This window comes from Phalacrocorax aristotelis, chromosome Z, assembly GCF_949628215.1.
Source record: "Phalacrocorax aristotelis chromosome Z, bGulAri2.1, whole genome shotgun sequence".
Lineage (NCBI taxonomy): Eukaryota > Metazoa > Chordata > Aves > Suliformes > Phalacrocoracidae > Phalacrocorax > Phalacrocorax aristotelis.
The window spans coordinates 52137714-52152446 of NC_134311.1; the positions used below are offsets into that span (position 1 = coordinate 52137714).

General features: G+C 39.8%; 1 protein-coding gene across 1 annotated transcript in view; it reads left to right on the plus strand.

Annotated features, from left to right (window-relative positions):
• Positions 1 to 14733, plus strand: part of LOC142050441 (histone-arginine methyltransferase CARM1-like) — a 64800-nt gene that overhangs the window by 19918 nt on the left and 30149 nt on the right. Inside the window, exons 3-4 of the mRNA XM_075079093.1 lie at positions 9857 to 9957; positions 10164 to 10268. Of these exons, the coding sequence (XP_074935194.1) occupies positions 9857 to 9957; positions 10164 to 10268 (206 nt within the window). The remainder of the gene's footprint in view (positions 1 to 9856; positions 9958 to 10163; positions 10269 to 14733) is intronic.

Consider the following 14733-nt stretch of genomic DNA (forward strand, 5'->3'; position numbering starts at 1 on the left):
TATGAAAGATTCTAAATTTCTAGATTTATTTTTTTACTCCTATCTGCTAGATCTGAGTACTGCTAGATCTGCCTGACTGTAAATTACAACATGGCAGTACCAATTCTGCGTTGAAGGTAACAACGTGCTTGTATTGGGAATTTGTCCAGTCATTTAGTGTGTTCAAAATCCATTCAGCAATAATGCCTTATGTTCTGGTAAAAGTGGATGAGATCGAGGGTGGGTGTGTGGATAGTTGTTTAAAACAGACATTATTTCATTCCAGTGAGGGAGGGTATGTCTTAGAAAATATTGGCAGTATTTTGAAAATTAATAGCCATTAATTCAGTGCTACCAGATAGTGCATTCATGTGAGGCACATCTGTGGCCACCAGTTCAGAAGAGGCTCTCTCTAAGCACTACTAGACTTCTTATGCACCAAGACTTTGAGCATTCTGGCTATTTAAAACTAGAAGACACAAGTGAAATACCTGCATCAACCATATCCATCTCAATATTTCCATTTCATCCTGTTGTGCTTCCTTCATTATAGTGTAATTTGTATTCTGAGGAAGCTTGTTTATGTAAAAAATCATCCATTCTTTTGAGGAAAAATAGAAGAAAGGATGTAGTGCTTCTTAGTTTAATAGTTCCCAAACTATAGTTTAACTTCAAATGTTTTGCAGTATCACAATCACAATAATTTGTACAACCTTATGTAAAACTGACTACAACTTAAAAATCCATTTGTCTCTGTTGTCTAATACAGCTCTAATGGCTCTCCTGAAGAAAGCAAAACATTTATATTTAGATACTTTATAATGCCATTTTACAAATCATTACTATTTTTTTTTTGTAACATTTTTAGTGTGAGATTGACACAGTGGGGGAAGCTTTCACATCTGCTAGTTCACATTGCTTTTGAGTGTGGTTGCAGCTTGAAATTAAAGGTACTTTAATATTAGTCTTGATAATAACTGCCTGATTTATCAATGTGGCTTCACTTTTGTTTTATATCAGTGTGAATCACTTACTAATGGGTGCAGTATTCTATTAGAAGAAAACCCATTTTAGATGTTTAGCTTGGAGGTGACACAGATTTTTTGCTTTCTGCTTATAAAAGAAATCATATATTATTGGTGATAAAAATAGGAAAGGTTTTGCTTTGGGAAAAGTATGACTTAGGAAACTTAATGAGACTTAGAACATGTGGCATCCAGTTCCTAATGTGGAATGACACTTACTGTGCGGGTGCCAGAGCAGTGGAACAGGCTGCCCAGGGAGGCTGTGGAGTCTCCTTCCCTGGAGACATTCAAAACCCACCTGGATGCGTTCCTGTGCCCCCTGCTCCGGGTGTCCCTGCTCAAGCAGGGGGGGTTGGACAAGATGATCTCCAGAGGTCCCTTCCAATCCCTACCATTCTGCGATTCCGTGGCACGAGGCCATCAGTTGTGTTTCCTGTTAAAACGCACAACTGATTGAGTCCCCTGTGTGCTCATGAAGTGCTTACTGACTGAATTTCTAAACATCTAGTTCTCCTGTGCTGACACGTGAAATGATTCACCCACTATTGTGTTTGGAACAAAATCATTCCCATTGCACAAACCCAGACTCATAAAAAAGTTTGAAAGAAGGCTGCAGAAATTCACTTATGAGGTAGCATTGTGGTAAGTGACCTAGTCTGCAAATTGTGATTTAATATTCAGTAATGTTTACAACAAAATGATCTAGTACATATTGAATTATTAGTAAATGAGCTGTTAAATTAACAGAATCCTATTAGTCTAATCTGAGTTTATGGCAGTGAAAAGCTGTATAATTGGTTGAAAGGTATAAAATAGAGAAAAATATTTTGGATAAATATTGTCAAACTGCTATAAACCCAAGGAATTCTGGGAGCTTTTTCTTTTGTGTCTGTGTCATGAATGCTGTTGGAATTTTACTAGGGTACTTGTAATAGGTGTCACTGTGAATTTCTAAAGTCTAATACTTAAAATTGAATGGAAACAAAAATATTTTCTTTCTCATTTGGAAATCATACTCCAACCTCAGACATCTTGGATAGTAATCTGGCCTTGTATGTATGGCTTACTGTATTTTTACTGCTTGTTTCACTTTTTTGCAAAGTAGGCATTTTATTATTTGGGCATTTTGCAGTTCTGCTGTTCCAAATGGAAGGCTGTCCCACTTGTTAACAGGAGACAGCCTGATCTGTCTGATCATTTCATATAGTCTTGTGATAAGTTATGGACTTAATTCCATTCATTTTTTTCAAATGTAATCGAAGTTATGACTGTACAATTCCCTTCAGTTACAGGCTAAATTTACTGCTTAATGTAGGTACTGCATTTTAATAGTAGCCTGCAGCAGGTAATGCAAAATAATGTGGGAATAGTGCTTATCCATGGCTGTTATGCTAATCTCCTTAGATCAGAAAATCTAACAGCTGTTGGTAAAATATATTTATTTAGTGGTTTATTGAAAGTAGCATTATTTTGGATTGCTGCTGTGTGGAGTTTATGCGTTTTTATTTCCTACTGAGTTTTCTTTCCCTTATTCTGTGTATATTAGTTTGTGTTCTTTTTTTTTTTTCCTTTTCTCCCCCAACAACCATCCAGGTTTGTTACTGGAGCCTTTTTTTTAAATTCCTTCTCCACCCTCTTTCCCTTTGGAGTAGTGAGAGACTCCATCTGTTTTGAGCAGATGGGTGAGGTGTACTATGTTAATAGCTTGTGTTTGTGTGTCTGTGTCTTCTGCTGTGAGGATAAGCATTCTGTAAAGAGAAATCAGTACAGCAGTTCTGCTTACGCAGAATGCAACCATTTGAATGACGATTAACCAGAAATGGAGTATGAATGTGCCTGCAGGAAGTGCTACAGGGGCCTGGGGCTTCTGCAGTCCTTCTTGGGAAGGGAGTAGTGCAAAAGAGACACCAGAAGCAGGGCTGTTTGGAAAGATGTTCCTGTTCACAGAACTCAGTTTTAGCTGGCCTTTATTCAGGTTCCCCACAGTTCAGTCTGTAGGCTACCAGTACAGTAGTTATACGTAGAATATCACTGACAAGTCATCAAACTGTATAATTGATTAACATGGGTTTGGTGTCCAACAGCAAATGTTAGTTAGCTGAGTTGCATAGCTAGTCAAAACTTTATAGCCAAATGCCTCAGTTTTTCAGCGAGTTTCAGATTTCTGTCAAGGTAAAAGTTTTCAAATGAATTTCTGTTTCGAATTTTAATTGGGAAAAAAGGGGGGGGATTCACAGATAAATAAAAATTTTAACAAGCTTGGCTTTCAAAGAAAATATCTGTGAATTACACTTCTTGTATTCTTTGAAGTTATTTGTTTTTTTTTTTAAATTTCCTCAACAACATCGTTGGGAAACCACTTCAGCCCACAAAATTGAGAGTTTTCCTTGCCTTCTCTATGGCTAAGAAAAAAAGGAGAAAGTGACACTTTTATTCTAAAAGCTAATAATTCCTTCTGCAAAATGAGTTTTGCTCCAAAGAAGCTTTTATTATGGGGTACACTAGAATATAAGTTAGGCTTTTTTGTTGTTTCTTAGTGCTTGCATGAATGTTTTTATCACATGATGTACAATAAATGTGAGGAATTGTATCCCTTACTGGAAGGAGGTTTAATTTTTGTGAAGTAAGCTTGCACACAAGTAGTTACTGAAGAGTGCCTAACAAATTTAAATCCTTTTACGTCTCTTTTTTAACTTTTAAACAGAGACAGTTTGACTTGCTGGAATTCATTTTTTTCTGGTTTATGGATGGTAGAACGCAAGCTTTAATTCACATCAAAGAGTTTAAGGAAGACTTTGGATCCAGTTAAAAATACAGTTGTTTTAAAACCAGTTGATTTTAGCAAGTAAAATGCACAGGTTTAAGTGCTGTGTTGTATTTACTGCAGTGACTGTACGTCTATTATATGTACCCAGCACTTGGGCATGTTTTGCAGCCTATTCCACTGTGCTGGAAATAAACTAGTGTCCAGATTAGCTAATACAAACTCGATTAGGCTGCATACTCGTAGTGGTCTTCATTTCAATATTTTCCATTATTTTTAGAAAGCATCCAGACGAGGCTCCTTGAAAGGGAAGCATCTGTGTTTATTAGGGGAGTTTTGAGTTGTGCGGCAGTTTGAGAAACTGAGAAGGTATAGATGAAAAGGCAATAAATATGTCTGCTTACCTCTGTCCTCAAGAACATCAGGTCATTCTTGTTGGAGTAGTTCCTGGAGGTCTTACAATGCATGGGAAAGAGGAAAAGCACTGTAAGAGTTACATTTTAAAGCCTTGTGTTATGGTTTAACCCCACTCAGCAACCAAGCCCTACAGAGCTGCTTGCTCACTCCCCCAGGTGGGGTGGGAGAGATAATCAGAAGAGTAAAACTCGTAGGTTGAGAAAAAGACAGTTTAACAGGTAAAGCAAAAGCCGCGCACACAAGCAAAGCAAAACAAGGAATTCATTCACTTCTTCCCATGGGCAGGCAGGTGGGTGCTCAGCCATCTCCAGGAAAGCAGGGCTTCATCACGTGTAATGGGTACTTGGGAAGACAAACGTGGTAACTCTGAACTTCCCCCCCCCCCCTTCCTCCTTCTTCCCCCAGCTCTATATGCTGACCAAGATGTCATATGGTATGGAATATCCCATTGGTCAGTTGGGGTCAGCTGTCCTGGCTGTGCCCCCTCCCAGCTTCTTGTGCACCCGGCAGAGCACGGGGAGCTGAAAAAGTGCTTGACCAGTGTAAGCACTGCTTAGCAACAAAAACACCTCTGCATTATCAATACTGTGTTTAGCATAAATCCAAAACACAGCCCCATACTAGCTACTGTGAAGAAAATTAACTCTGTGACAGCTGAAACCAGGACACCTCGATTCATTAATTTGTCACTCTTGGAACATGCTTATAACACTTGTAAAAGTTTTGAGGTTTTTTTCAACCTACTAGTGGAAAACTTTAGAGTGATTGAGGTGGTAGGGGCACAAGGATTTGTTTTTCAGTCAATGAAAATTTTAAGTTATTTCTCTGAAGACAGCCAAAACTCTTCAAGAAGAGTCATGGCCATCTTACCAATTTGCAATTTTTTCAGAGAATAAAGGAAGAGAAAGAGTTTAGTGGGTGAAAGAAGATGGCTATGCATAGCATAAAGCACTTCATCAAGAAGCACTTGGGCTCTCCCTCTCCCCAAGCACATTAATTTTGGCTTTTACAGGATAGATTAATTTTTGTTTCATATAAACCCTGATAACCCAGAAAATATTGTAAGCAAGCAGGACCTTTTTCTTTATAGATGAACAAACAGGCAAAAAGTCTGCATGATTTGTTCAAGGTAATAGAAGGAATCTCTCAAGACTGAAGAGATGACTGTTGAAGGGGTGACATTCAAAACACTACATTCAAATTACTAGGCAACACCCTTCAGTAAAAAAGCATTATAGTTGAGTTTGCTTTTGAAAAGATGACAGAAGATTTGAGATGAGAAAATCAATTCCTTACAGCATAAAAATAAGATATATAGAGTACTAGAACCTTGATGAAGATTAGAGGGCTGAGGATTAATAAAAACAATCTGTCTGTTCTTGAAAAATACTTTACTGACTTTCAGTTCTGTATGGTTGACTCCTGGTTGCAAAATTAAGAGTTCCAAAGCATGTGACCTGCCAGTATTCTAGCCTGGCTGGCAGTGCGCCAAACTGGTTTTGGTGTCAATCCTTTTCTGGATCTACCCTTACTTTAACTATAGAAGATAATCCAGTTTTCATAAAAACCAAGGTCAGTTCTGGATATATTTCTACATATGACAGATTAAGTTCCCAGATTCTCAGGAAGGATTAAATTTCATTTAATAACCTTGATCAATATGCAGATGAAGCCATGTTTCATATCACAAGCAGGATGAGGTATTGGCTAATAAAAAGAGAAGTTCCTTTACAGAAAATATAGGAGGAAAACAGCTTAGTGTATTTGCATGCAGAAGCAAATGGAGAGAAGAGAGGCTATTGTAAATTGGTTTTGGCTGTAGAAAATAGACTTGCTGGATACAGAAAATGGACTTGAGATACATTCTATTCTTTCTTCTGGGACAGCCTACAAAAGCATGGTGTTCCTTGTCCATGCTAAAGAAAGACAAACTTGTTTCTCTTCTCTACACAGGGGGTCCTTATCTGGGAGGGTTTCTTAAAGCTTCAGCATGACTTATTTTTTAGTTCATTGCTTGTCTCTGTCATGTACAGGGTGTTCACAATAATTCCATTTTTCTATATTAGATGCTAAAGATTTATTATTTGTCACTTTGCCCTGCCACATAAATGAATGTGTATCTGAACTCTCAGACAATATTTGAAACTGGTAGCAATTGTTATGAATAATTACTAGGCAATTTGCATTTCCTAAGAGATTTCCCTTTAGAATCCTTTGTTTTCATTCAAAAGAAAAATGAAATCTCAAATTCGCATCTGCAATAGTAATTCCTTCCTTGCAAACTGATCTTTAGTTTGTAGCTATTTATCTATAACTTCCCTCAAATAGTAAGTAGAAGCAACTAAAAGATTTTTGGTGAATGTTTTATTTATACATGGTGAGGATAAACTAACATTCACTGAATGGGTGGGAAAAAGAAAAGAGGAGCAAATTCATGCTGTAAGGGGACTTTTCACAGTATATTTATTCAGTCAGTGCAGGATCAGACAAGGCTATGAAGATTTCTCAAAGGTGGAATCATTAAGTTTTCATGGATAAGTTGTAAAGCAGTGATCTTAGTAGCTGTTACTTCTTTCACAAGAGTGTATTTTTCACTTCCTGTGAGTACTATGGTATACACTATACATGTGTACAACTAAATGTATATTTCTGTTTTTATGCTCAGGTGTGTTTTCTCGCAGTGTTAGCCACTAATGAATGTGTAGAATGTGGAGTTGGGATTTAAAGTTTGTGAAAACATTGAGATGTATTAGATCTAATGCTGTTCCTGTTTTTATTGATGAATCTTTATTGCCATCTAATAGAGATTATTTCAGTTCTGGGGTTTTGGGTTTTTTTGAGGTTGATGAATGAAATGGGACACTTTTCCTTTCCATAGTCTACCAGAGCCTCTTGTAATCCTGAAAGTACTCTGTTAGGAAGACTTTAAGGACACCTGAGGTCCATTATGAAAGATTGTGGAGGAACCTCTTGTTCTTTCTTTCTTTCTATTTTGATATACCCTTCAACTCAGTGAGTATTAGTTTTGTAATTTGCCAGCACCCTGGAGAGCTCCAGCACAAACGTATTTGTGTATAAAGAAGTACTGTATCACAAGGAAATAGTATTTTTTTTTCATAGAATCAAGATTAATTTAATTAGAAGAGAATTCATATGGTCATCTTGTCAAGCCTCCTTTGCAAAGCAGGTTCAACTCCAGGTTGCTTGGAGCTTTGTACAGTTATGTTTTGAAAAATTCCAATGATAAAAACTTCTACAGCATAACCTCTCTAGGCAAGCCTTTCCAATTTTTCTTAGTGTTGTGGTTTTGAAATCCATTCTCATTCCTGGACACCAGAGACACCAAAGATGTTCTGAGCTACCAAAAAGTCTCTGCAGAGGTATAAAAATAATGTGTGAAGAGTGACTAGAAAAGAAAGGAGTCATGCATGTCACTGAATCTGTAACATCATCTCTTACCTTCAGATAGAACAAAAAAATGGGAGAAGTGTAAGACAATGGGTGATTGTGTGGAAAAAAAATCTCCACTGTCCAGTGTCAGACTTTTGTCTGGTGTTGTCCCTTCATGCAGAGAAAGAACAGAGGGACTGATCAGTTTTAAGCTGATTTCTGCATCTTCCAGCAGAAAATTGGCATTGTCTGTAATTTGGGCCACTCTTCATAGTCATGATCCAGTCACTTACTGTTTTATTCTGACCGTCATCCCCGTGTGGAAGTAAAAAGGGCATGTTGATGATATTTGTACATTTTCATGGAAATTTACAATTATTTCTGGAACAATTTAATTATTTTAAGATGTGTATATCACTGCCAATTCAGATGTTGAATGTGCTGTCTTCTTCCCATTGGAGCTGACAGGCCAGAAGTAACAAAGTGAGACTTTCTCCCACCTGGAAATTACATGGGAATATTCTGCAGAGTGGCAACAGATCAGCTCTCTGGCAGATTTCCTCAGTAGGTGAAGTGCATTTGAGTAAGCTGATGAGTTGTATTTTACCATTTCTGCCACCCTTACAGTTTCTACTAGAGTAAGGTTAAACTGACCTGTTCATTCACAGCAAAGGCTGTGATGCTTCTTAGAGCTATTGTTCCAGGCTTTCAACAAAATTATTTCATTACATACATTAGACTGCTCATAATTTCACCTGAGAGAAATGGCTTGAACTCTGGACACTTACAAGTGGACTTTATTATGTGGGATATCTGAGAGGTTTGAGGGGCTGTGCCCTCAATTGATTTGGACTTCTCTGAGGAAGTATGGCTGCCTTACACATTTTTGGTGTGAAATTCTTAAGGTGAAACAATATATGACTTCCCCAAAGATGGAGCTTTACCATCCAGTTTTCCAGTTTTAGTGATTTCTAGCTGTATAAAGACTGGAAAGCTTGGATAATAATAATAGCAATTTATGATGCCTTTGCTGAATTCTATGCTGTCTTTATTATACACTTTTTCCAATAATTTAAAATTTTCAACTGAGGATCTCTCTCTCAAGACCTTACTTAAATATTTTTCAGCCCATTAAAAGGTAACTTTGCAGCAACAGTGCTTACACTGGGTTGTGTAAACACGGGTCTTTGTTTTTATTACCAAAGAGCCTGACATTGAGCTTGTCCCAGTTTCCAAAGCTAAAGGGAAAGTCACTTGCTATCTTTTATGTCTCTTCCCTTTTGGATATGCCAGCTTTCTGCAGTGGAAAAAGATCAATGCAACCAAAAGTCTGTTTTGAGGATTTCAAAATTTCCTGAAATGATGAGGGAAATTCTCCTTAGTTGCTGTACTGAGAAACAAGTAATGCACAATGCAATAGCTCACTACCTGCTGACCGATGCCCAACCTGTCCCCAAGAAGTGATAGCTGCCCCTGGCCAACTCCCTGCAGTTTATATACTGAGCATGAGGACATAAGGATGGAACAGCCCTTTGGCCAGTTTGGGTCAGCTGTCCTGGCTGTGCCCCCTTTCAGCGCCTTGTGCACCTTAGTATAAGCACTACTTTAGGAACATTATTGTCATTCCAAATCCAAAACACTGCACTATACCAGCTACTAGGAAGAAAATTAACTCTACCCCAGCTGAAACCAAGACATCCTGTTACTTATCTAATGTCAGATGTGATTATGCCTACAGGAGCCAAAGGCCTATAACTGAGCTTTTTAGCTAGACTGCTTCTAAAGGAGGACCCATAGTCCTCAACCTGGTCTTTTAGGCCAATTAAATAATTAAATTTGAGTGTTTTATTCCAGGTTGTAAACCTCCTCACTCAAATCCATGCATTTTATGATAACCTAGGTGGTTCTCCGTGTGGAGCTTGGGTTAGCGTAGATTAACCTGAAAAGGTAGGTTGAGGCTTACATTCAGCCACTCCTCTGTTAGAGTTCACCATCACAGATATTTGCAGGAGTTAGCTAACCTAAGTGGACAACGCTTGACAGCACTGTTGCATGCATCCTGGTGCTTCTTAAAATCTTTCGATGCTGGCCAGATCTTTGCAACTCTTGTCTGTTTAACAAAACTTGAAACTGTTTACTGTTTATTTATGAACACCATAAGCCAGATGAAGCATTCCCCTCGGATGTGTCTGAATGTGTTCTTATCTTGTCATTGGATGTTTATGTTAATTTACTGTCCTTGTGGTTTTTGCCATGTGTCTTTTCTATTTTTATTTCCCAGAATGCAACATATTTTCAAATGCACTGAAGAGATGCCGTAGCCAGAAGGACTCTGTGTTCAGTGAGCGAACAGATGAAACATCCGCTGCTCAGTATTTTCAGGTAACGAAACTTCAGTGCCAGTTGTGAAACCTAGGTTGCTTTTGTTTGCTTAATCTTAGTCACCAGGTAAGTTAGAAAGATATCCTAGGTTTATTCAGAGGTTGGTGAGGACCTTAGTAATTTAAGTACCAAGTAATTTAAGATAAGATGGATATAAGGTGGGCTTTATCTTTTTTTCTATTTTCCCTCTCCTCCTTCCCTTTTAGTTTTATGGCTATCTGTCTCAGCAACAGAATATGATGCAGGATTTTGTGAGGACAGCCACTTACCACAGAGCTATTCTACAGAACTACATAGATTTTACAGACAAGGTAAGTTCTTTTAACAGTCTTAAATGTTCCAGTATGCTGCTTAGGCTTTAAATTTCAACGTGCCCTGTAGAGCAACACTGATCAGACTGGAGCCTTGTCTCACCTGGGACTTTGTGCATGAATATACTAATTCACATGTGCTTTATATTATTAATGTTATTGTCAAGCGCATGGATGACATGGTACATCCTCAGGATGAATGGTGCCAAACATGGATCCAAACATGAGCTACAAATTCCTCTGCTGTCTTCTCTGAACAATCTGGGAACATAGACGTATATTTTTCTTGACATTTTGAGCTGTTATATTCCCATTTAGCATCATGGAGCTCATATACAATATTAGCTTCCTTACCTTAACTGTTGACTGTGTATTTGCTATCGTGCCATATAACCTCTTGCACATACCTGCAAAGGTTTTCTAGTTTACGTCTCTTTCATGGAGGTCGCACCCCCCAGTCACTACAAACTGAGCAAGGACATAAGTAGCTGCTGTGACTCCATTTCTACAAGGCAAAGATTTGGAAACAATGCAGGAACTTAGAACTTCAGATGCCAAACTCACCTCTTATATATGTATATAGATCTTGAAGACTACTATAATGAATGCAGCAATGATTATTACTAGTTCTCTGCCTATCACGTTGTCCAAACCAGCTACTTAAACAAAACCCAAAAGAAAACATATGCTGGGGAGATGCAGCATAATCATACAGTTGATTTATAATACAGATTTCTAACTTCCTAGTTATTCTTTACTGTACTTAGTACATTGAGACTTATTACTTCTCAGAATCACAGATTGGAAGAGACCTCAGGGATCATCTAGTCCAACCTTTCTAGGAAGAGCACAGGCTAGACAAGATGGTCCAGCACCCTGTCCAGACGATTCTTAAAGGTGGCCGAGTCAACCACTTCCCTGGGGAGATTATTCCAATCGTTGGCTGTCCTCGCTGTGAAAAATTTCCCTCTCGTGTCCAATCAGAATCTTCCCAAGAGCAATTTATGTCCATTCCACCTTGTCCTCTCCATGTGACTCCTTGCAAAAAGGTAGTCTCCATGTACTGGTACATGGTGATGAGATCCCCTCTGAGCCTCCTTTTCTCAAGGCTGAACAAACCCAGTTCTCCCAGCCTATCCTCATACAGCAGGCTTCCCAGGCCTTTGGTCGTTTTAGTGGCTATTCTCTGGACTCCTTCCAGCCTGTCCACATCGTTTTTGTAGAGCAGGGACCAGAACTGCACACAGTACTGCAGGTGTGGCCTGACAAGCACTAAGTAGAGTGGGATAACGACTTTTTTCTCTCTGCTTGGTGATGCCCTTTTTGATGCAACCCAGCATCCCGTTGGCCTTCTTGGCTGCAGCAGCACACTGTTCGCTCATGTTGAGCTTCCTGACCACCAGGACCCCCAGGTCCCTTTCCACAGAGCTGCTCTCCAGCCAGGTGCATCCCAGTCTGTGCTGCACTCCTGGATTATGTTTTCCCAGATGCATGACCTTACACATCTCCTTGTTGAACTTCAGAAGGTTCTTGCTGGCCCACTCTTCCAGCCTATCCGCATCTTCGTGCAGAGCAGCTCTCCCTTCTGGAGTGTCTACTTCCCTGTGCAATTTGGTGTCACCTGCAAACTTCATCAGGCTACACTCGATGCCGTTATCCAGATCACTTATAAAGATGTTGAATAACATTGGGCCCAATATCGATCCCTGGGGGACTCCACTACTGACAGGTTGCCACTTTGAAAAAGAGCTATTTACCGTCACCTTTTGGGTCGGCCTGTCAGCCAGTTCCCCATCCACTGCACAGACCACTTGTCTAGGCCATAACACACCAATTTCTCCAGGAGGAGGCTGTGGGGGACCATATCAAAGGCCTTGGAGAAGTCCAGGTAGACAATGTCCACTGCCCGCCCTATGTCAAGCAGGCAAGTCACTTTGTCATAGAAGGCCACCAGGTTTGTCAAGCACGATCTGCCTTTAGTGAAGCCATGTTGGTTTTTCCCAATCACGTGCTTCATTTGACTTGTGATGGCCCCCAGGAGGATTCATTCCCTAACTTTCCCAGGGATTGAAGTACGGCTGATGGGCCTACAGTTACCCGGATCCTCCCTCGAGCTCTTCTGGTAGATAGGGGTAACATTTGCCTTCCTCCAGTCCTCTGGGACATCCCCTGTTCTCCAAGACTTCTCGAAGATTATGGAGAACTGCCTTGCGATGATGTCAGGAAGCTCTCTCAGCACCCTCACGTGGATGCCATCAGTGCCCATTGATTTGGGGGGCTCAAGCTCCCGTAGTAGCTCATATACTAACTCTTCCTTCACCAATGGTGGGTCAGTGTTTGGATCATACGGCAGTTTTGTTCCGAAATCCTGGGACGCTACAGTGCTGGTAAAGACAGAGGTGAAGAAGGTGTTGAGGACCTCTGCCTTTTCTGCATCATTGGTGATTGATTCTCCGTTTCTGTTTAACAGTGGGCCTGTGTTCTCCTTCTTTTTCTGCTTGTGGTTGACATGTCTGAAGAAACCTTTCTTGTGATTTTTGACATCTATGGCCAGTTTCAATTCAAGCTGGGTTTTTGCTTTTCTGACTGCATCTCTGCACGCTCTGGCAATGCCCTTGTAGTTCTCAGCAGATAATCCTCCACTTCTCCATCTCTGGTGTGCTTCCCTTTTGGATTTGAGTAGACCCAGGAGGTCATGTTTGAGCCAAGGGGGCCTCTTGCTCTGCTTACTTCTCTTTGCTTTGTAGGGGATAAACTGTTTTTGTGCTTCCAAGAGAGAGTTCTTGAAGAACTCCCAGCACTCACTAGCTCCTTTATCTTCCATGGAAGCTTCCCATGGGATTCCTCCAAGTTGTGCCTTGAGTGCACAGAATTTTGCTCTTCTAAAATCCAGAACCCTTGTCTTAGTACCAACCTTCAGCATGCTCAGCAGGATCCCGAACTCCACACACAATACTGTGGTCACTGCAGCCAAGGCTATCACTAACTGAGATGCTACAAAGCAGGCTTTCTTGGTTTGTGAATAGCAAGTCCAACAAGTGCCTTCTTCCTGGTTGCCACATCTAACATTTGTATCAGGAAACAGTCCTCTATGCGTTTCAGGAACAATACACTGCTGTTATGTTCTTCCAGCAGATGTCTGGGTAGTTGAAGTCCCACATCAGGAGCAGGTCCTGTTGGCCAGAAGCTTGCTTTAGTGCCCCAGATATCACTTCATCAGCTTCGTCATCGTGGTTAGGAGGTTGATAGCAGATGCCCACTGTGAGGTGCTGCTTGGAGATGACCCCTTTGAATTTAACCCAGAGACATTTACAACTTGGATGGCATATGAACAGCTCATATTTTCCACAAGTTATATTAATCAGCACTGAATTTAATTTATCTGTGCATTGTCCAGTGGCCTACCTGCACTAGCTCTCTCTGCTCTTCAGTCACTGGACATTGTGTCATCTGCATAACTTACTATAACACTGCTCACCTCTTATAATAAAATAATAAAACCCAGCCAAAATATTAGACTACACACAATCTTCTGTATACAAATAGGCAGTTTGTAAGTAGCAGTCTAGCACCCTAACAGGAATCTTTTCTAGGTCTCAAAATGTCAGCTGAGACCAGTTGAGCTCTGTTTATGTTTGCGTAGCAGACTGCAAACAAAAATGATGTAGAAAATGAAGCTACAATTATTTTTTTTTTACCATAGGCATCAGAATCCCAAAGCATGTGATGTTGGACGATAACCGTCTGGGTATCTGAAGCTACAGTATCATTAACAGATTAGAGTTTGTACTGGAATATGTAACTTGGATATATGGTGAAAGAAACCACAGAGAGAGGATTTTATTTTCCATTGGCTTCTTCCCAAATAGGATGCTCCCCTGTTATAATGCAAAAAGTAGACTTACATCTGTAGCTAACATATCCATTCCATTTTTTGCCTGCAGTAAGGAATTCAGATTTTGCATATTTTTTGCCTCTGTTGGAAATCTTGCTGCTGTGCAGTGGTACAGCTTGCTTGCTTTGCTCTTGGTTTATTTATTTTCACAACTGTTAGAGGTGCCTTGGCTTCTCTTCAGCATACCTAATAGTAAGACTGTTAGAGGCTGGGTGTTGTTGGCCACCCACCTAGAAAATGATCTCTCTTTTTTTCTGATTCTGTTGAGAAATGGCAATTTTTAGAATAAATGTAGCAGAAAAAAAATTGAACTATCTACATTGTGGCAAAATGCTTTCCCATGAGAACTTGAGAAACCCATTGTGCAGAGAGTGGAGGTGTCAGAAATCCGTTGACTATATTTATCCTACATCCAGAAACTATAAGACAGACAGAAACATTTAATGATGGCAATGAGGAGATGAAAAAGGCAAGAAAGACATAATTATTTTAAGACCTGCATTACTGGAAGATGTTTTATTCAATTGCTATTTGTCTTGTTGTTTTCTACCTATTCTGCATCCCCCCAAT